This window comes from Amia ocellicauda, chromosome 16, assembly GCF_036373705.1.
Source record: "Amia ocellicauda isolate fAmiCal2 chromosome 16, fAmiCal2.hap1, whole genome shotgun sequence".
Taxonomy (NCBI): Eukaryota; Metazoa; Chordata; class Actinopteri; order Amiiformes; family Amiidae; genus Amia; species Amia ocellicauda.
Window position 1 is genome coordinate 4,574,599 of NC_089865.1, and position 24,398 is coordinate 4,598,996.

At 39.5% G+C, this 24,398-nt stretch overlaps 1 protein-coding gene across 6 annotated transcripts in view; it reads right to left on the reverse strand.

The window, feature by feature from the left end:
• Nucleotides 1-24,398, reverse strand: part of LOC136711978 (nck-associated protein 5) — a 187,571-nt gene that overhangs the window by 79,707 nt on the left and 83,466 nt on the right. For all 6 annotated transcript variants that reach the window (XM_066688605.1, XM_066688607.1, XM_066688608.1 and 3 more), the window contains 2 exons: nucleotides 21,345-21,408; nucleotides 8,864-8,997 (listed from right to left, as the gene is read on the reverse strand). In XM_066688605.1, the coding sequence (XP_066544702.1) occupies nucleotides 8,864-8,997; nucleotides 21,345-21,408 (198 nt within the window). The remainder of the gene's footprint in view (nucleotides 1-8,863; nucleotides 8,998-21,344; nucleotides 21,409-24,398) is intronic.

The window sequence follows — 24,398 nt, forward strand, 5'->3', positions numbered from 1 at the left end:
GGAAAAGAGGAATAAACGTAGGTGTTTCACACAGAAATATTGCTTTACAATCCTATCGGGACTGGATTTGAAGTGCAAATCTTTTATATGCAACACAAACATGTTTTACAGCCGTCCCCAGGTTGGACTGAAAGCTGAGGATGACTGCAACTCATATCGAAAGTGCTTGCAGCATAATGCCTCTTCAGACAGTAATCCGTACGTTATGTACAACAGAAATGACTTGACTACCTCGTTGTCTCCACAGATATGACCTGCTTTAGTCTGATGCGGAGGGAATAAATAGGGCGAAAGTTAAACTCAACCATTGCATTTCCATCACTGTGTCCGAGATATCCATGGGCCACTAAGCTTTTAATTAAACTGACCACACAGATGTCCCATCTGTTCAGACCGCGGGGGACAGGATCATTCATCTCTCTGTAAGTACGCTAAATCCACTAACAAGACAGGTACATCTGGCATGGAGAGAGGTCAACATCATCATCATCGTTATTATTATTATTTTACAATGGAAAGGCAGAGACTTTAGTGCAGGGGATTGCAGGCTGTGTTTAAGGTAGCAATGGTAGCCTCTCCTTTAGTCCGGTCGCAGTGCAGTGCCTCATCTCTCGTTCTGCTGTGCAACACATGGTGGGAATATATTAAAGGCTAATCACATTGTTCTTAGTCAGCCAGTCTTTCATCAGTAAACATATCCTGAGCATTAATACAATCATACATCGGAAATACTTAGAAGAAGTCAAAAAGCAAATGAGTGTCTAGTCCATTCAGGAGTTTGTCACACATTTACGATTGGTCAACCACAGCCCAGCCATATTTATCACATTGTGCAAATACATATCTATTAAGGCTGACCATAAGAATAACTTATTCTAGAGAGTTTGTATTGGAAAGCCTATATTTCCAAACAAACAGTTTCAGATGTCTGAGCTGCGCCCGTACTGTGGAAAAGCTTTTAACCGAGAATAAAACGCTAGACAGTTGTCTTTTAATTTGTGGCTGTTTTTTAGGCAAAAGAAAAGAAACCTTAGCCAGAGGCACACTGACAATAATGTCTTCCACATGGGCAGTGCCCTCTCAGAAATCCCGGGCCCGAGGCTAACTGGTTTGTCTGAATCCCGGGGCGGGGTGATCCTCATATTGTGAGGAAGCAGACAGCACTGTGACTGTGCCACATACCGAGCCGATTATGCTAACGACCGGCCGCCACCTCCTAACGGGCCACTAGATCTCCGCCGTCTGAGCTGATTTTATACAGAACGCTCAAGCATGATCTCTTTCACATCTGATAGTCAACAGCTTTCGAAGATAATTAGCTCCAGGAAGTAGCTGTGATGCGTGCACTTCATGCGAGCCTCAGAGAGAAGTGCAGTCTCGTTCGGTTTTGGTGTGTGCAAATTACAAAATCAACGGAGAGGATTACAAGTGATTAGGAAATCAGAGAGCAAATCAACAGAGACCCAAAGAGATACTGTCTTTGAAACGGACACACCTCAGAAACAACCAGCATTGTGTGTTCTGGTGGCGTATGCCAAGCCACATGCTTTTAGGAGGTTAGGCAGCGACTGTCAATTTGATAATAAAGTTGAAATTGTGTATTGTTTTGTTATGATTACCTTGCTCTGCCATGCTCTGCTAAAGGACACTATTTTCAAAGTAACAGTTCTATATTGAAAATGGAAGTATTTAAACGTATACATATACATGTTCAAATGTAAATAAGTGTCTCCGGCAGAACAGAAAGGTTTATTTATCAGCTGTAACAATACTATAGGTCTTAGCTGAGGATTTCCATTAAATGGTGGAGGGCAATCCCAAAAAGAATAATAATTGTGCTTCACAATGCAGGGCATTGGAGCAACTTATACTCCCAACTGTTCAATACTTATCTCACAACACATTACATGTATTCCAGCTATCTATTCATTTACAGGATATCTCCAAGATAAAATGGAATCCTGATATGTATTATTTCCAGTTTGCAAACTAAAATGTAACTATATGTTTGTTAGAAGTAGTACTTTTAATAATAATCTGCTGGCCTGCTGAGTTGGAAGCATCCGACACAGAAGTATTCCTCCGCCGCTTAATCACAGATAAGCACAATCCCAGTCTCCTCTTTCTCGTTCTGATGGGAGATGCAAGCTCTCATTATGTTGTCCTCTCTGTAGATGCAGTATAGCACTGATGCAGGTCATTAGTGCCTCTCTGGCATCCATTAACGTGCTAGGCATTGCCGAAGCAACAGATTGCGCTGGCGCTGATGTAACGCAGTTATATAATGCGCTTGTATATCGCAAAGGAAAACTGGATGAGTTGGCAAAGGCCATACATGCGGAAACAGTGTGCAAGTATTATTTTAACAAAGACAGTAATGGGCACACGATGCCGATGTGTTTCCAGCATTATTTATTCAACCTTTTAAGTGAAAGAGGTAGGGTAGCAGCTCAGGGGTGAGTGTCTGCTTTGTGTCCCATTAAAAATGTATTAACATCCCAATCTCTTACGGCGTTGATGGTATTCCATGCATCACCCATTACTGTCTGTGCATTTTTTTTTGCTTTAAACTACTTTTAGTAAGTTCCACACTATGGGGAAAAGTGTCTCTAAGAAGCATGTGGCACATATCTTTCACCATGTTGTGTAAATGAACATACTTTAATCAGACACCATAAAAGATTGATTATTAGGCACTGCCAAGTGACTAAATTAGCAAGAGGCACCATCTGGACTGCAGAATGAGCCATGCAATGTGGAGAGCATGGCACCAATCTGGGTTGTGCCACTCACTGACTCCTGAAGTCCCAGTGGATGCACCGAGTGGGCTGTCAGAGTCAGGAGGGGAATTCCCATCAGGCCTTGCATCTGCCAGACTATGACCACGTTCCCAGAGCAAAGACAGGGATGGACCTAAACTCCAACAGTTACGTTCCTCTTTGCTTCACTGAGCTTTTGCACGAGACGTTATCAGCAATAAACGCTGGTTAATAACTGGGAGATTCCAAACTGGACCCGTATCAATAATCTCACATCCAGCGATGTTATTAAAAAACTGAAAAAACGCCCTGCTGCTTATGAGCACAACAGTAACACATGTTTTCATGTGTTACTTTTTCATTTTTATTCTCCATAAAGGTGTCGGAACAGGAATGGGTTACCAAAACCAGATGTGTGCAAGATGACGTTCCTTGGAAGCTTCACATTGTTGTTACACTACTCATTTCAGGTTATTACAGACCATAAAAATGCCCAAATAAAGTAAAATATGGGTGCCAATAATTGTGGAAGTGACTGTATATATATATATATATATATGACCATGAATGTGGATTGTAAAATCTTCCTGTCTATGTAAAACTTGATAACTGCCATTATAAGCAGCATATGAATATAAAACAATGAAAGCCCAGATGTTAAATCTTTAGAAGGGATTTCTAACTTAACATTTACTCCTGGCTGAAGGATAGCAAGTTCATATCAAACCTGCTGCTTTATTTCACTTGTGATTAACCTCAACATTTTGTACAATCCGTAGAAAAATGGTTCAGATTTTAATTGATCCTAAGAAAAGCAGGCCGTTACTTTTAATTCTGCAAAAAAGGAAAAAAATCTATTGAATTGCAGTTAGAAGAGTGAATTGAAAATTATTTTCTACTTGTTGTTTATGCTAAAAAGGGCACGGAAGGTCTTCAAATCCTTTCTAATCGTACCTACAGATGTTTGCCTTCCACTGGACCCCTCACTGGCAGAGAGATATCTTAACATATTGCCGTCCTACAGGCAATCCGTCAGCCGCCGTACATAAAATCGGAGCTTATATAATCGTACTGGGAACACGTTGCGACTAAGTGACTGAACCCATTCTTCTGGACTCATTGTGAGCATCTCTAGATAATATGAAAGCCCCTATACCTGTTACTTTATGACTCACTCCGTTCCATCCATTACACTGAAACATTTTAACACATTTGCTCTTTCTGGGATTCACAATAATTGCATTCATATGGAGAGCTTGAGAGTTTGGTTAGGCTAGAGAGTTATACAGCACATAAACTCATGGTTTTAGTTGTTGTTGACCTCAATAAAGCCCTTAGGACACATAAAATACAACAATTTCACTATGTTATGGAAAAATAAACTGCATTACCCTATCTTAAATTAATAATTATAAATTAGTAAATTAGTAATTATATCCATATGTATATGTATGTATACTGTATATTGTCACATGATAACTGTGATGGTTTGATCTGCCAAAAGCAACAATGTAATCTTGGTAGCAATGCCTTGCAATTTTAGAGGTCTAATGCTCTTCCTCTTCTCTGACAACAACAAATATCTGCCAGAAATAGCCTCTGACATTACTGTGACAAAAGGACGAACTGTAACTCTCTGTAAGGGTGCTTGGTAATATGCAGCTGTGAAACAATGTGGACAAAGCACGGCTCCTTTCTGCCAGTCACAGCAATGGCACCCAATATAATGTGACTTTGCATGAGGTTCTACCACAGGGCACCACATCCCAGCGTAGCCCTCTCACATGTTGCATGAACCTTGACTCATCTTAAAACATGACATCTTACCACTGGGCCATGATGGACGCCCTCTGATGTCATCTGATGTTGAGCACCCATGGGCAGTACAGTCTGACTGAGACATTAATGAGTATCACATGTCCTTTGGCATATAATTAAATGACTGAAATATGAGTCAAATCATTCCTATTACATATAAAACATACATAAACATATGAGCACAGTCAATTCTATAACCCATTGCCTGTTTCTGAAACTGTGGTATAAAAGTGCACACTGATTTAAAACAGATGTAACGAGTCTTTTCTTAATTACTACCTTGATGGCAAGTATTTAAAATTACCAATTACCATTATGAGGGATATAAGTGATCTCTTAGAAGCCAAGTAACATGGTATATTTCTGGGGTGAAAATGTCTTTAAGACTTTAAGACAAGTACCTTAGGGTAAGACAATAATTACTGAGACAGGATGGTTTGTCAAATCTCAAGGACACACTACATGTGCTGAGCAAATTGTGCCTTGTGCTAGTTTGAGCTCTCCTTCCACATAAACTGAAAGACTATTCAGGTGCTGGTCTGGGAGGCTTCATCGACCGATTGGCCAGTCATCAGACTTAATATCGGACTTGCTGTCTCGCGTCTCGTGTGTGGTTGGCCAATCAGTCAATTATTGGACAGGCAATACACCCTTTTTAAGAAGCCTCTACTCCTCAGAGAGCAGTCACTGGAGAGGAAGGGTAGCTTTACTGTAAGGAAGAAGAGGAGGAAGAGGAAGAGGAGGAAGTCTCGTTGGGTATTTTTTCAGTAAGCAAAAACAAGTTCACAAAATCGCATGCTTTCTTTTAGTATGCGTCTTTTACTGCAACTCTCAGTAAACACCCAGACTGGAAAGTATGCAAAATATTCTGCGAAGTTAACAGATCTCAATCTCTCTTTAGCCCGGAACAGAAAAGACTTTGTGCGGATTTCATTTAGCGCTTCAAAATCCCGAAAGGAATTGACAAAGTGAAAACAAACTGTTAAGCTCTACGAGGAAATGATGTCGAAAAAAAGACTGAATGACTGAAAAAAGAAAGCACTTTTAATTAACTGGGATTATTATTGTTGCTGTTGTTGTTGTTATTATTATTATTATTATTATTATTGTTGTTGAAGCAAGCTGAGGAGGCCACCGGATCAATACCTTAGTGGAAACAAAACGAAAAAGATGTGCCACATGCCGTTTTCTCATTCGCAGCGTTTCTTTTGTTCTTAAGTACTTTCTAAATATATCTATTTTGTAAATCAATCCCATAAAACATTCGGTCCCCCTGACCTCGGTTTATGATGTATTTGGTTATTTTGGTTACACGGGATTCTTATTATACTACATCCACATGGTTTCAAAAGTGCGCAGGATTGTGACTCATTCAGCAGCCGCACATGCAGTGCAGATTTCGTTTAGTTTTTGGTCGATCAGGTATTCGGAGCGCCGGGCATCTGGGCACCAGCTGAACCCCTGTTCTGGAAACTCTTCAAAGCAAAACACAAACACAGTGCTGAGATGCAATGAAAAAGAAATTAAAAAGTACATCTAATTCACAGGTCCTTAAGTGTTTACAGACAGTGTTGGATGCCTGGAATCTCACTGACACAGAGGAAAACAATCGGTTTAAATGTTAAATAAATATTAATAAATCAAATCCAAAAGAAAATCGAGGAGATGTTTCCTGGCAGTTTATTTCTCACTCTTGCCATTAGAAGACCCCCAATGATGGCAGCTGAACTACACCACACCTGCACATGCATTGATGTGTTTATAAATCATTTGGCATTTGCCTCTTATACACTAACAGCATTGTTACACACTGCTCCTGTATCATCCAGGTACTTTGCTCCATATTTTTTTATCTTTATTATCATTTTAAATGTTAAGAGATTTCTGCAGCCACTCACACAATAGCGGTGTGGTAATTTCACTTTCTTAGAGAATTATAATAAGAGCTCTTCGTGGCCATGTGCTTCAGTGCATTGCAATCATTGCCAGCCATTAGCGAGAGTCTCGCATCACCTTCGACTAATCATGAGTCCAATTCCTCACATGAAAGATTATTAACTCGACACTCAAGCTGAGGTGTGAGATATTCCACCTAACATCACACACCAGTGGACGCTCGCTGAAACGGGGGTCTTTGTTTGAAAATCAAGCTTATACATTGTGGACCTGCTTTTTTTAATACCACAACTACATGTGTGTCTTTTGTGAACAGCGCAAGGTCACACTGTCTGTTTAAAAGCACACATGCCATGTTATGTTACTGGCGATGAACTGTGATGCAGAAGAGAAGTTTATATACTTTTAAAAAGCAGCAATTGCACAAGGATGTCTTGTGTATTTTTCAGTTGAAATCAAGTCGAAAAAGAAAACGTTTAAGAGAAACATCTGATCATCTCATTGCTACGTCAATTATTCCCCTTTTCCTGTAGACATAAATTGTGTTTTTTTTTTTCATAGTCCGAATTCTAAATGGCCAAGAAGCTAGCAGTGGAAAAAAGAAGGAAAGGAAGGATGTAACGCCCATTATTTAGCAATGCGCTGAAGTATGAGGCCATTATCTTTTGTGGCCCATACCCCCTACAGATGTGTGCTCTGGAAAGAGTCCCTCTTGCCCGCTTAAATAATGCAAAGCTCGGAATCCAGCCGCTCGGAACTGTGCTCAGATCCAACACATAATTTAATGAGGATCACCACGCATCTCATTTGTCAGACCCCTACAGGTCCGTAATGGATAATTTCCTACTTGTCCAAATGACACAGAGACTGGGACACCCCGGGCAGCTTCCTGGTAACAGCTGTACCGAGATGCGCAGGGATGGGGCCTCTTTCTGAAGCTGTTGGGCTGTTGCATCTATTAAAACCCCTCTGTATAAACGACCACGAGGAGATCTGACTGGTCACTGCCATGGCACCAGAGAGTGGATAACCAAGCATCGCTCAAAGAGGTAAAACATTGGAGGGAAAAAGGATATTGTAAATAAAAAGTAAGAGGATAAGTGCGTATGATGCACATTGGAACATATTCCCGCAGTCGACATGCGCCACAGACCAAAAGCATTCATGCGCACAACGCTAATGCCCCCTTGATGAGACAGGGTACCCATCTCCGCACATGCACCAGGATAACAGACTGTGCTAACGGCAGCTACACAATATCCCCAGGATGCCTTTTCTCATTATGTCAGTCTCTGGTTCATTTCGTTTTGGTTGGCTTAAGGCAACAAACACAAACTTTAGTAATCAAAACTTACACAGAAATTGTACGGTATGTTGATATAAAAATGTCACAATCTTCAGCACTGTTTGAAAATAACCCCCCTGTCAATATTCACCCAACACTTTCCCCGTTGGGACAGTGCTGCAGCTATGAAGTAGAAAGTTCTCCTCGCAGTGTGGGAACTCACAAAAAACTTGTGTTATTAGTAGAGAAGAGGGCATAATTATATCATATAAATTCTTGTATGGATATATTTAACATTTTATTTTAATTTTGAGACTTTAATTATAAATTGCAGACACACACAGTGTTTGAGAGCAACAACTTAGTTGTGTCATCTAAGCTCCTGTTTACATATGGTATTTTTATTTCTGCAAGCTGTAGGGAAGGCCTTGCTCACAATTGAAAAAGCATAATATTTCAGAAGCAGTGTTGTTTTTTTTATGTCAGCAGAAATATATATATAGTGAGAAAACTGTTGAATAATTCACAAAGTTTATATATATTAACATAACCATTCCTTCCTTCAGGAAATAAAATATTTCTTTCCAATGATCACAAAACATTTATTATGTTCCTGTTCCCAGCGGAGTAAAGGGAAATGTTCTCCGCGTCGCACAACCGTCCTGAATAAATCTAGTACACTGAAGTTTCTAAAAACGGATGACTCGAGAAGTTTTACTCGACCACAATGCTGCCCATTCGGAAACACATATATATTTTTAATGTACGGCAGAATTCTTTGCTTCTCATATTTTTCAAACGCAAAAACTGGACCCTTTTTTGAATATAAAAAATATACGCGAATGTATTTTAACTATATTTTAGTCTGTAATCCATATAGTGATATTATATGTTGACAATATATTGTAGAACTTAACCTCACCATATATTTTCAACCTATAAAATAAATATATGGATTGCAGACCAAATTATAGTTAATAAAACAGATCCCATATATTTGGCGTAAATGTAGGCATACAGAAAATGCCATCTCTACCGTATATTAATAATATATATTTGTCCCGTATGGATGTGGTCCACCGTGCAAACATTGGAAAGCAAGTACCTGGAGAACTGCTGCTGCAATGAAACCATCTGAGTCCTGCTGAGCTCTGACTCCACCGTCACCTCGCGTAATCGCTTCTCACTCTCGAGTCGCAATCGTCTTTCTTCCTCCAATTCGTGTATCAGCTTCTCTCGCTGGAAAGAGACACAAACAAGTTTGTTTCAACCTGAAAACATGCTCTCTAGTGTATCAAGGTCCTGGGGAACATAGGAAAGGACAGGAGAGGAAGGCATTGGGTTTGATCTTTTGAGGTCATATCACATGTGTTTAGGGGACTTGTAATGGAATTCATTGTCATGCTGTTCTGTTAAAAAGTAAAAATGGAGCGGCGATTCGTGCTGATGACAACTGAGGAGACAGCATCTTGACAGTAATTTCGTAATTTTCACTATATGTGGTCTAGCTTCACATGTGTAATGGGGCAGTTAGCTGAAAAACGTTTAGTCTCAGACCTAGACAGTATGGCTCCATATACTGTATGTACAGGAATCAGTTTGTGTTATGGAGTCGAACATACTGGCCAACACAGCCCAGTTTTTCAAGTCTCGTCTATTATTAGACTTCATGTACAAACCAAATAAAGACCTCTATAGTAAAAATATAAAGTAGACGAATAAATAAATAATACACAGCATCAGAGCTTAGCAGAATGCTCTCATAATCAGTTTTATTGCTTTTGCAAAATCCCCAGAATTAAATGTGAACCTACAGTATTTGTGACAAAATGATTTTGCTAAGCTTCTTAAGGAAAGGTTTAGCAATTCAACTATTTTTCACAGTGAAGGGGGTCTTGTCATGTAAGCCTTAAGCCTATTTAGCAAAGCTTTCTCTAAATGAGGGAAAAGATATTTGGCACAGGAGAGAACACTTAGGTCCCCCTTCCCTCCCAAAAGATTATAAACACAAAAGACATCTGGTGTGATTAAAACAAGAGATCGCCTGTATGGGAACGGATGCTAAGTGCCAAATAATGCATTTTTAATATACTTTCGCTAATACGGTGTGGAGTAAATGTTTCAGGGTTCCCCGGCATCTCTCCTGGGCCCTCTAGGGTGTATGGATATCCCTGGCCCTTGTGAAGGTAGTCCGCATGGGGAGAGCGACCGGTCATGTTACGGTGGTGGTGTGACTTAAGGCCATCGATGCCCAGAGTACGAGAGAGTAGCAGGCCTGATTGTGTGTAAATGTTTCTCACAGTGCTGTTACTTCCTCTGCAATCCCATTTCTGTTGTATATTTGTTTGTTTGAAAGTTTCAGGTGCCAGGAGGTATGCCGGTAACAACTGGACAACTCTGGGGCAGCCGGAACATCGATCAAACACAACCCTAACGCCAAAAGTGTACAATCAGTTTCAAATGTTTTTTCAATCTCAATGACATTTGTATTTCCGAGAAAAACTGCATGCGTCTCGTACAGCGTTTCTAGCCCTCAACCTGACAGATGCCAGATTGTATATAAAACACAGATTTAATTTCCTCTTTATAAGCAGTACTCGGGAATATTAAACTCCCCTCCACAGCATCGCCAGTACGTCACACCAAAAGATGATGGGAATGTCCGTGGGGTGAGAAAACTAATCCACACCTAAGTTCAAAACTCAATAGAGAGAATAATGCTCGACACGCGGAAAATACATCCCTGCAGAGCATTAGACATCGATGCTAATGAGTCAAAGGCTCGACTCCAGACATGAGCGATCTGCATCCTACGGGAAAATTAAATTATTGAAGGGTACCCCAAAGATTCGAAAACATGGTTCACCCAGGGAGCCAATTCACCAGAACAAATTTTGAGTTAGACCATTGCTACCTTCATCATTGTATCTCAACTGAACCAGCTTAAGCAAAGATAAAAGGCTAAAACCTCACATTATTAAAAATAGTTTTGTTATGTCTGTGTTCTACACTATTTCCAAAAGCAAAAGAAGCTCGTTATTAAAATAAATGAAATGCCGTTGTTTCAAACGCTACACAGAGTGGGCAGGATTATCTGCGAGAGTTAGACTAATGAAGCAATATTTCATAAGTCATCATCATTTATAACGTCATGATTCATAGGCATAAAACAGACGAGAAGAGAGACATTGATGAAGTAGGGGCTGCCAAAGGGGGTGGTTGCAGGAGACGAGATGAAATATCTGTACACTTGAGAAACAATTAAACGGGAAACAAGGATTTCTGTCGGATCCGCCCAGTGAAAACATCTAAACAAAGCAGAGACTAAATACTACGAAATATTTTAGGGAAAGCCACATCACGGGGAAATTTATTTTTACATCTGGAAGGAGTCACCATATGGTGGTGCTAGAAAATATTTCAGATCATAACATGAGGTTTATCTCGAAATGTAAATATAACATATATTTTGAAATCCCCATTCAAGACATTAAAGCCCACTTACATATACACTTAAACTGCATTCATGAAGTGCTGTGTATTCAAGAGCAGTCTGCTTTTTTTTCCCTTTTCTCTTATGTCAAATGGCACCAATCTGTGATGCTAACTCGCCCCACGGTTTCCCTACATTCGCCTGGTCTGATTTTTATTCTGCAATGATGGCTGGGTGAGCAGGACATCTCAGCACACAGCTTTCCCACGCCGAGGGTGGGCTGTCGATCAGTCTGAGCTTTTGCTCCGTCATCGGCTGCCTGCTTTTGCTGCAGCAACGTTCAGAGAACATGCAACAGCAGATACGTTGAAAGTCACGTGTTTGTGAGCAGTGTTGCAGCCTGCTTAGGCACCGGGCTGTTCTGTGAATGCAACAATCTGCACAACTGGCTTAAGTGTGTGGGACTGGGTATACAATAACGGACACAACTCTGGAGGACTCCTAGAGGAGGATGAGTGGGCCGATATGAAATGAAATAAGCTCCTCGACTGACCAATATCGGGAGAGGTGAAGTGGGTTTCACTCCACAGTCCCAAACGCACCGATAAAACCACTTGATCAGACTCATGGGATTCTCAGAATGACCTTAATCAGATCTATAGCAGTTTCATATTACTTGGACACTTTCCCAACTTTAAGCTTCGGTGCATATCAGATCATGTGAGGCTTAATCCCTGTTTAAAGCTGTGATGTTGGCTTTCCAGGACTGGTTGTGTGTATTATAAGAGAGAGGAATAAATATTTAAAATGCAAACACTTCAATACAAGAAGTCAAAGCTGCTAGCCATGCAGGAAGTGCCTCTTACCGGCTAGATGCACTAAATAGAAGCAAGTGCCAGAAATACAACTAGACAATAACCGCAATGCAATGCCATAATAATAATGATAATAAAAACGTCAGCATGAACCACAACCACCTCCACAGCAAACCGATTACAAACGATGCCGGTATTGTGGATTCCACATTCCACTTCCACATTAACGACTGATTATACTTAATACATTACAAACCTGTTCCTCAGCCTGAATTAAAATTACACGATTCATTTCACAGGGACCTGAACCAACATAAAACCTGACAGCTTGATTCTCCATTCAGAGCAGAGAGATACTGTGGCGGCTTAAAACTGCCACCCAGTGGTAGAATCTGCCTGCAGGATCTGGGCAGCTCATACAACTAGGCTATAATACAAAATACAAGCACAATACACAGTGCTGGAGAATTGTGTGTGTATATATATACAGTATATTGTAATTCAACCTTCATTCATCAGATCTGCTTCCTCAGCTAACAGTTTAGATAATAGATTCCATACAGACACATATCAAACACCTCCTCAAACACTGAAATTAATACGGAATAATAAGGGTGTCCTTTGTGTGAGATATTAAAGTTTGATCTAACCTCGTAACTAGTTAGTTATATATACATTACTTTTGAAAAAACAAGAAATCTAACCAGTAAAGTCATTATGCAATCAAGATTAGGTTTCTATGCTTTGCCAATACCAGTTTAAAAGAAAATAGTTCTATAGTTTCATATTTACATGGATACTTTCTCTGCTGTAAACTGCTGTGCCTATCAGGATATACTTTATCCCCAGTTCAATACTTGAGGCTGGTTTTCCAGGGTTTAAACATACATTTCAATCAAAAAATTGCATATAATATTAAGAAATACATACTGTAAAAGCAAAAAGATCATAGTAAAATTACGAGACGGTACTTAAATGTAACCGGATTTGTGTGAAAGACGAAAACGACAGACTCTAACGGAAAACATTAAATCCTCGCATCCCGCGGACGGCATCTGAAACAGAATCATTCTGTGGCTTCGCAGACTTTCCACCAAATAGCTGTTTAATTATGTGAAGCAAGGCAGCCAAGCCACATAAAACCCAAGTCACCACTAAAACCACTCACGGGCTTCAAGAGGCCAATAAATTGCAGGCTACTATGTGGACTCGTTTTACAGTCTTTCAGGGAGACACTACACGAGACATAATGGTGGTGATAAATCCACCACTACAGTAACATAAACCACCCTTCAGCATGCCTGGCGCATGACAAACATCTGTATTGGAACGAGCCATTTCCCCACTTTTAAAGGTTTGTTTAACCCTGCGAAGAGCCCGGTTACCCAGCAGACTTTCAATGGAGGGGATTTTATTATTGAAAAGTATTGCAATATAGGAAGCCAACAGCCTCTCTTTGATGCTTAGGGTTTGAGTTTCTAACTATTATTATTATTATTTGTAGTAGTAGTAACATCAGTGTTTCACTGTCAACACACACGGATAAAAACACATTGAATAATAGTAATAGCATTCATTACAACATACTGGAAATGTATGGTTTATGGTATGAAAGTCTCTCATATTTAAAACACACATTACTGTGATAACTGTAGGTTTTGAGTTATAAGTCGTGTGAAGGCAGTGCTTTGAAATAATAGCAGCTTATCTCGGTACCCTATGGTTTTCTCTTTCGGCAAAATGGGGGATTAAATGTAAAATCTGCTGAAATGATTTGGATTCACAATGTCCTACAGTTCATGGTGATTGCAAAGTGCGACAAAGCTGGAACACTGCATTGCTGGAGAATGTGTATCAATTTTAAACATCTACATCCTTTTAAATGGTCAATTCGACTGTAAAATGTAGATGGCAAGAATTAAAGGCAACTTAAAAAAACTGAACTTTATTATATTTCAGAAAGACTTATCGGGCAACTAGTTTTTGACAATAATGCGAAGTGCCGGCCTGCACAATAAATGCACACAACTAACGTGCTGGCTTTCCCCCCAAAAAATTACCAACTCAGAACAAATGGCACAGGAAACGGGGCTTTGAAATTCATGCACTTATTTCTATTGTGTTTTTTCTTTTCTAAAGATGATTGCATTTATTTATGTTTTACAAAATCAGCAAAACCCTTCCTTTATGAAAAATGGCTTCTTGTCCGTGTCGTATATTTATGTCTGGCTCATCCAAGTTTACGTCAGTTAATCTGAATACAGTAACTTTTACTACATACATTTTATATCATAAATTTGGCTCGTTTCAATGGAAATATCAGTAGCTGCAGATGCTGTTCCCCGTAATCATATACCTTTACACATGCCCTGGGCTTGTCATAAAAACTCAAGCCATGTCTAAGGAACAAACACGGCCAAGACTTGCAATAACAACGCATGATTTTATAGCATCTACAGCAAGTATCACATTTTGTTATGTTTTTTTAATTTATAACGTCAGTAAATTTTACAGGTCCTTTTTTTTGGATTATTATTCAATCCAACATTAAAATATATTTTATGTAATCTTAATTGCTACCAAGCCTTGCTAATGCATAACAGCTGAAAACATTTCTCTATCCTGGACTTTTAGGTGAGCGCCCCTGCCAAACCCATGTTTTATTTCTGTCTTTAATTGGAAGCATATTAAAAAAGTGTAATATTTAAAATCTGCTTCTGTGGGCCAAATTGCCCTGGAAGGTAACGGTATTTATTTGTAGTAAATAACTGAAAAGAGAAACCTGGATATATTGAAGAGTAAGTGTATATTTACTATTTGAAACACTGCATAGGCAATATATTACAAAGCATGTGTTTAAGTTTAATAATATATAATCATCATAATACAAAATACCTCATTAATTCAACAGTGGAGTGAGTTTTACAATATCACTCACAAAACATTATTCCTAGTTTATTCTCACTGGATGATGATGATTCTCCTGATTACTAGGCAAGGCTTTAGCTAATGTGCAGGTTTTCATTTTTCTCCCTGTAGATGGCTCTGCAATCCCACATAAACCAAGTGACAGGAAATCTGCAGTTTGTGCCTGTTGTTGTGTACTATTAAGATATACTGTTTGACTTCAGTAGACGTTAATAATGTTGTGTAGTTTTTAAATACTGTTTTCTAGTTGATTGTTTCACTTGTATTTAGTTCATTTGAAAGCTTGCAAAGGTTTAAAGAGACGCATTTAACCAAGATAGCGCTTCCATCCTAATTCATATTTTAGAGATACTGGTGCCCTCTAGTGGCACAAAGCCTGTAACTGCCAGTATAGTAGGCTACTGGATAGAAGGGTAAATAAATAAATGCATAAATAATTCAATATTAATACTTTGTGTTTTCTTTATGCTATTTGTAAATGTTCCCATAAATGTGTGTGTGTGTGTAAACACTGTAAATGATCAAATACATAGTTTTATCAATTGCTGTTGCTTTTATAATAATCATTTTACTTTCATAATACATTTAAATGTATATTTAAAAAGGCTGAATAATAAAATCATGAATAACAATGATTTATTAATTGTTTTTGGTCATATACATTACATATATGTGTTTACAAATATCACATTCACTGATTTTATGGTAATGATTTGCCTTCACTCATTTTTTAGTTCTCTGTTCAATGTGGGGTATGTAAACAAATTAAGAACGATTATGATTGATTGGTATTAATTTAATATGCAGATGACTGAATATTAACATTAATTGTTTGTAACTTCTCAACAGCAACTTTAACTGCTTAAACTTTGTGTCTTTGTAATTAAATATTGTTTTATTTGAGTCCTGTCAAATGGAAGCCCTTACAGTTTCATCCTCCCAAGGTAGCCCACAACCTTCTTTCAAATTGCCATGTAAACGACGGAGCTAAAAGGTGAAAATGTCAGGTAATGGTGTAAAACTCGTCTTAGAAGTTCCTACAACCTCTCTTTACTGCATGTATCCTTTATAATTTGACACCTGATCCCACTTACGAGCTTTAACAGACTCTAATTGGTCCAGAGTGGCTCTAAATTAATTAGTGGCTGGTATCTCTGGGAGAAAAAAGTATAATACATCTATGAATCAATTACTTCCAGTATCATTATAGCAGGGTGTGTGTTTGGAGGTATTCTTTGGGGACAACGTTATTCTTGTAAAGCTGTATGTTGAGGAACGAGGGTGCAGGTGTGACATGAAATCAGGACTGAAGCTCCAATAATATTCGTGCCACACAAACCCACAGTTGGAAACGTGTTAAATCAAAGCCCCAGGCATCGCCCGAGCGCAGAACAACACAGACATGAAAGACAATGGTGCATCGATTCAACGTTCATAAATAAATTATGCCGGCACCATGATTGATTCAGCTCGTTTTCCCTGGAATTCAGAGAGGGGAAGGATTTACCGAGGCAATGAATATGCCATTCGTGACGAGGAAAGCTAACAAAGCGTGCCATGAACAGGTGCTTATGAGAGGGGAGAGAGTGTGTGCGGCATCTTACCCTCCCCATAAATAATGTGCGCGGCCGTTTTACATAAGCTTCCACATCTGCAGCCATCAAAACAGCAATAGAGGCCTCGTGGTTAATGGGCCTGTATCGTCCGTGATGTGTTTAAAAGTTGGCTGCTTTGTCGTGTTGTGTGGGCTGCTATAAAAACAGTTTAATATGATATGAAGATTTTAAAGAGTTTCTGCAACCGATTTCAATTGTCCAGGATCCTGGATTCATTCCTCACACTGGATTACACACATGTCCTTTAGACAAACCGTTACAGTGTGAATAAAATAATAAGAGCTTGACACTGACTGCGCTAGATCAATCAAGAGGTGTCTGCCAAGTGTAAGGGGATATTGCTTAAACTGTGTCTTCCTTGGGACAAGTGTGCATATTTCTCATTTTAAAACGTACTATTAATACCGAAAACAACAGTAGTTAGTTAAAAATGTGAGAAACGTGATACTTGTTACTTCGAATACTTTGTACTGGGAATGTAACTCCTTGCGTGACAAACTGGAGAGGTTGGCAATTAAGATTTTAGGGTTATTTCATATTTCTGTAATCGCTCGGTTAACGTTTCCCTGTTGAAATTCCCTGTTTGATGGGATTTAAACGGTGTACACGTTTACACTACTTTTAGATGTGAAAACGTTTACTAAAATAAACTAAATTTAACCTGCTAATTTAACCCGTTAGGAAGAGAGAATACTTTAAAAAACATCTTGAAACAGTTTAAACTGCAAATACAAACTTACAATACTGTTTTTGCTGGTCAGCTATGTGTAGTAAACTACAGAATAGGAAAATAGTTTTACAAGACACACACACACTCACACCTAACTCAGATCCTCAAATGATCTGCCCTCTCCCCACACACACACCTTACAGTTTTAACCCCCTCTGCTACTATCTAAACATCCTCACAGTTGGACAGATGCACGCTCATAAACAGTGCCGTCCCAGTGGGGCCCAGATCGCTGCGATACGTGTGCTACGGATTCAAAACAAAATAGGAGACACAAAATTTGCAGCTTTTAAGGCACATTTTCAAATGTCGCTGGCAGGATCAGCACATTCGTATCTATTATTCAAGGATTTGCCATCAGGAGTTGACAAGCCCTGAAGTGCCTCCGGATGTGTCAGTGTTTAATGCTGGGTCTAGATAAGTACGTTCTTTGGAAACGGCACCGGAGACCCTGTGAACTGAACACACAGGAATGTCGGAGATCCCTGAAGCAGATGCGGCAAGATTAATACACAGACAAGCTACTTATAGAACAATGAATATGTAAACGCACTGCTTGTTCAGGTATCGTTCAGGTATTCATCTCTATAGGATGGTTTTGAACCAGATTACAAAGAATTCATTTGTGCAAAATAAGCGACTATCCTACAACACACAAACTCCTCTCTCTCTTGATAAAACTGACACATCAAACCAGTGATAATTGTGTTTCCTTTCTACCATGGTGTAAACGTGGCTGTCATGAAGTCATATGCGTTAAAAAGAAGAGGACTTATAAATACATACCAGTTTATACATACAGACGGGTGACAAATTAAAGGAAAAACCAACATAAAGTGTCTCAGTAAGGTGTTGGGCACCACAAGAACCAGAACAGCTTCAATGCTCTTGGCACAGATTCTATGAGTCTCTGGACTCTACGGGAGGGATGAATACCATTCTTCCAAAAGATATTCCCTCATTTGGGGTTTTGATGATGGTTTGCAGTGACCCTTCCCTCTAAGAGGACAAGTGGACCCAAACCATGCCAGGAAAATGCCCCCCACAGCACAACAGAGCCTCCGGACCCCCTCACTATAGGGTCCAGCAGTCAGGCCTGTCCCGTTCTCTTGGTGTCCCACACATGCACTCGCCAACTTGTCCAAACCATGAGCCAGTCTTTATGACTGGAGCTCCTGCCATTCGTGCCCCAATAATGACCCCTCTTTTAAAGTCACTTAGATCCTTTCCTTTTGCCAGTTTCGTTTACTGAAATAAACTGAAATGAAGAACGCAGGTACTTTTCCTGTGGCCATGATGGGTTTATAAGTATATAAATTCATAAGAACTATAGGGTCAATAATTAAATAATGGACAGCAGGCGAGTAGGTTTTGGGCTACAACTCGAAATATATCTTCCCACAAAAGGTATTTCAAACGGAGTTCACAGAAGCTACTTTAGAAGGATTGAGTTGGCATTTGTGGACATTCTGGTTTCACTGAAAAAATACCAGGTTAGTTGAGCAGAACTGAGCCCTGAAAACGCACGACTTCAGTCCTGCTTTCATCGCTTGACAATGCAAGCCTGTGTGACTAGTAATCTGATATTCATTTCAAACGCAAAATACACAACAGCCAGCACTGAACTACAATATCAACAAGAGCAAATACAATCTCACAGCATCACCTGTTTCAAACTAAATCATCTTCCATGTGCACCTACTCTTATCTGAATTGTAATCCATCTATTTGGATTGTTAAAATTGAGACGATCTACTTCAAATACGAGAAGAGTTTCTGTTTCTTGGACGATGGCCACTGAAGAGCGGGTTGCGCCCAGAATGCACCACAATAATAAAGAAACGGCTTGATACGGAGCCATCTGGAAGGATTTAGACAATAAATAAAACAATCTCAATCAGAAGCCGGGATAAAGCCAATGTCTAAATCGCATTGCTGACTTTAGATTGGTTTAAATGTAGCAGAGCCACAGAGAATGAAGTAACGAAGCTTCTGGGATATAGCCATTTCTTAAAAAAAAAAAAAAGGAAACAGACAAACTTAAGGACACACACTTCAAAGGGTAGCGAACTGCAGTCGTCTAATCCCTTCTGAGAGTCTCGGTGTTGGAGGAATTCAGTAGCTGCTAAGTCACCCTGCCAGCGCTCTGACAATTATCTCCCATGGGCAGCATTATATTTATTTTATTAACTCGCTTTAAGAAAGAGAAAACGGATCGCGCGCTAAAACAGGCCTTGAGAGCTGACGCATTCCAGCCAAATCCAGGAGAGATTATCAGACCCCACAAAGGAGGTCCTCTTCAGCTCCCCTCCTGGCTGACACAGATAACTCAGCCCCAGCCCTTCTCTCGGGATGGCAATTACCAGAGCTTCAACGCCATCGCGCTACGGAGGTACGCCTCTGTACGGAAAGAGAGACTCTCTCATGCACCAGGCTGGGTTCAGAAATGATTTTTACCTGCCTAAATAACACGTGACCCATGACTTCCTCGGAGCAAAGGGTAAAGTTCAAAGTGTGTTACATCACTGCAGTGTAATGGGGCCCGATCGATCGACTGTGACAATATCTGGCGTATAATTGAAAGAATGCACTCTGTTATCGATTTTGAAAAAACAATTGTAAGCCTCGCAATATTTACAGTACAAAATAACAATTTTCTGAGACAAAACAGGCCACATAAAAGTGACTAGTCACAAGATTTGAGGCCTTTGTGTCCCAGACAATACAACTCCAGGAAAGTAAACAATGTGGAGTGTCTGGAAATGCTGTTATCCGAGAAAGAAAGAGGCTAAAAGAATAAAGTGTGTAGTAAACATGACAAGGCGCAGACTACATGTGTGTAGGACTGATGCATGTTTTATAGTGTCAATCTCAAAAAGGATGTCTGAGTAGCTTTTCAGCTCAAGGTGTAATTTAGGCTCTTAGCTGTGTTTTCCTGAAAAGGTTTTGTTTCAATCCTGCCAGCACAGGTGTATTAAAGCCATTAGAAAAGCATTTTGAAATATCCTTCAGGAAATCTCTGCAGAAATTTAATAACCAATGATTTGATAGCAGGTACTGATCAAAATAAGATAGAGATGTGACAGAAAGACCCTGCTGTGTGTTCATCTGCCTTTAAAGAAAAGCTATAGACTAAGAACAATACATAGATTCAGAAAGCATCTTCTGTTTCATCTGCGGAAGAACAGCCGAGGTATTTTTGGTATCTAATGGGAATAGGAGGAGGTGGGCTTGACGCCGACAAACTAATCTAAAACGACAGCTCTGGGGAAGTAATTTCTTTTGACATGAATATCAATTCAGCGCCTTTACGAATCCAGTCCAGCTCTGCTCTGATTTAACTCACGCTAAAGGTAAAGTGGCTGCTGTTCTCACCGTCTCTAGGCAAGTGTGATTTTAACAAAAATCTAATATAGTGCTGCAATTTGGTATGAAGGTATCTGCTGTTCCCTGACACTTGTTGCTATGTAGGATTGAGTAAAAATGTGGAATGTTCTAATCCAACAGGAGGAGCGCAGCATAAAATCAGGGTGGCGACTGTGTTTTTTGTTTTAAAACAAAGGGATTACGTGTGGGTCATCTCCCCTCTTGGCCTTTTCATTAAAAGGTGCCCTGTGGTATTTCCTTGGTCTGATCATAACTGCTCTGTTGTAGGTCTGTCACGTGCAGAGGACTGGAGAGTCCTTAGTGGTGGCCGTTCTGCACAAACTTGCTTATTTATTGCCTTTTCTTTTTGTGATACAATGCCTCTTTGTGTAAACTTACTCCTTTAGATGTTCTGCCTCAGATCTCCTGGTTCAATCAGATCAGACTTGTGTCCTAGAAGCTAATCCAATTACTGCTAAAGCACCACAACCATAACACATAAATCTACTTACAAAAATCACAGTTGCTAAAAACTTTACAAACCCCCCCCACCACAACCAAAAAAAAGGGGCAAAGTGCAAATGGATACACTTTGCTTGTTTCTGTATTTGATGGTGGTGTTGGCGTTGGAAGGTGTCAGACATTGTTAGCACAGGACACTGCGTGGTTGAGATAAGGTGTAGTAAGTTGAAAAGTACCATTGTTCCTTCACTTTTGCTTCGTGCAACTTCCCGCTGCAGCCGGGCCACTGCCAGCTTCTCCCTGCAAGACACAAAGACACAACCATTGAGGACGAAGCGTTTTTCAGGAGGAAAGAGAACCAACTCGACCTCCTCGCTGCTTGGCTGCTGCACAACATCTCTCCTGTGTCACTTCCCTTCAGGAGAAACAGGATAAGTAGGGCATCTAAGCACATCAATATATATATATATATATATATATATATATATATATATATATATGTATATATATATGTAAATGAGAACAAAACAGTGAGTCATATACAAATGTGAAGGTTTTATGAATATTTAAATAATCTCACAGCACACATTGTCCCTATGCATGTACTGTGAACAATACTGAGAAAATCACTTCCAGGGATTTGCTTGATAAAAAGATAAACAGGGTAATAAAAATCTAAGTAAAAGCATAAAAGAGCACTTTTTTGTTTTAACAAATATATAATCTATATTCCATTTTCTAATATATACAGTAAAAACTCACTTAAGTAACTCACAGAAAGCTTTTCCTAGTTATTATTCATATTAGTGTCAATCTGATCAGATACATTTTACTGTCATAAATATTCCTTCTCCATAAAAGCCTGTGGATGCCTTGGTTGATTAATTGTCAGCTGATTTCAGACACTATTAACACTATTACACACTGTAACACTATTTCCCATTTGTTAAATTAATTGTTTGAATCTAGTCAGAAGGAGAGACACAAGCAAATGGTTACCACAACACGAAACCAGCCTTTGTTTTCCAAATCAAAATGCACGTGAGGATGAGGCTATATTGTTTCGGAAGGTTAATTGAGAATGACATTAAATTAAAATGATAAATGGGTAGATAGAGACAGTTTTTGTTTATCTTCGTACAAACAAAACACTGAATATTAAAGCGCTTTGATGAGCTGGAATCCTCTCAAGATTGAATTAGGACGAAAGAGCAGGATGGAAAACATTGATTAAGAAATAATTAACCCAAGTGAAAACTCAGCTGCTGCCGCTACAATCCAGGCATGTCAGAGCGTGGGGAAATATTCCTGTATTGTGGAAAGCCACAAATAATCTGCACCTGAGATTAAAAGCAGTTTTATGCTCTAGTTACAGTTTGTGTTTTACCCTCTTCAATAACCACCGTCCACTTTCTTGAATTTCTAATTGCTCAATAGCCTAGGGGTGGGGAGAAAAATCTGCTTTTATTACCTTATTGCTCATTAGATAACTATTAATATACATTCAAGGAGGCACAATAGGGCGATGCTGGGCTGAAACAGAGCGTTGTCACGTCTTGACATTTAAAGGTAAACCTTCAAAGTATTTTCACTCAAAAGCAGTTTGCTAAGAAGAGCAACACACCCCCGACACGCCATCCACACAACAGCTGTAGTGATTACTGGACAATCCAATGTTATACACAACATATATTATAATACGCCTCTTAATTCACAGTCACGTCTTCATCTACATTTCAATTAATTCTGATTAGAAATAAGTGTTCATAGTTCAGATTACCCAGCAGAGTTTAAGGAACTGTTTATCCATCTATTTTTTTTTTAAATATATTTACAGTAAATATATATATATATATATATATATATATATATATATATATATATATATATATAATGTATGCATTCATTAATTATGGAAAATACATGCTTATGATAATATATGCTTTCAGGGCATGCTTATGTACCATGACAGGTATAATCAGCACATTGTCACAGAGACATTAGTCTAATCATGTCCCATCTCACCAATTCTTCAGCAAACTCTCCACACTTTCAACAGCTGCTAGTGAAACAATAGATCCCTACGGTTTTGAGTAGAAGGGAAAAAACTAGACATTTGTCAAGCGCTGTAACATCTCTCTCTAGATTACCACCGCTGATAAAAGGAGGGTCTCGAGCTAAGATTAGACACAAACAGCCTTAAGGTTGTAGACTTGTCTCCATAGCATCTCGAAGCATTAAAAAACAATTATCCGGTAAAGGCACCAATGCGAACCCCATCTCCCCGCCCTCCTCTGTCCATTAAAGCGGTCTCCCCGCGGAGGGCAGGGGGGAGAGAGAGGAGCGCAGCGTCCGCCCCGAGCAGAGCGCAGATTTTGACAAATTAGATGATTAACGGTGGACCGTCCAGCTCGGAGTCGAAGCCTCTCTAAAGACAGGAGAAGAAAAGAGTGGCTGTGTGGGTCGTGATGGGGTGGGGGGGCGGGGGGGTTACTGGGTTGGAAAATATTTGTCAAACACTCATCCCTGGGGGGTCCCACAGCCAGCGACAGCAGGTCCAGTTTGTGCTCTAAATCAAGCAGTGGCCGGGCCACGGGCAGAGATTAATGTCACAGTGAAAGATGGAGTAGCAGGGGGTATTGTTCAGAAAACCACAAAGCCTAGTGCTGGACTCTGGAGTCTTTACATGCTTGGGATCTAACTGATTCAGGCTTACATGGACAGTATGTTTGTAATGATGATTGTTTTTGTGAATTACATACAGGAAATCAATATCAAACTGCCTTTTTTATTTATCCACGCAGAATTAAAATCATATTCCTAGGTAGGTTTTGATTTCAGTCTCGCATTTGGAAGAGACTTGATGACTTAATTTGTCATTGCAATAATTATAATGAATAATGTTCAGCTATTACAGATACTATAAACCAGAGTACGTATAAATACATGCACACTTGACTGATTTCTATGCAGTGTCAGGAAATGGTTTACACAGACTTACCCTTAACAGTTTTCCACTGGCTGAATAAGTTTTCAACTCTGAAAAGATATAATTATAGTCTACATATCTCTACATTACATCATCTATACATATTTTAAGTAAGAGTGTTTAGTTGACCTTTGCAGTGAAGCAGTTAGCATGTTCTAACATAGTACCAAGTTTAGGATTATTGCAGAATGAATACGGTACACTACTCTGGCAAAAGTTGTCAGAAAGGACACTCTAGGCTCTGCATTAGACAGACACCACTCTGCTTGTAGGGAGCAGGGAAACAGGGAAGGCTCGCGTT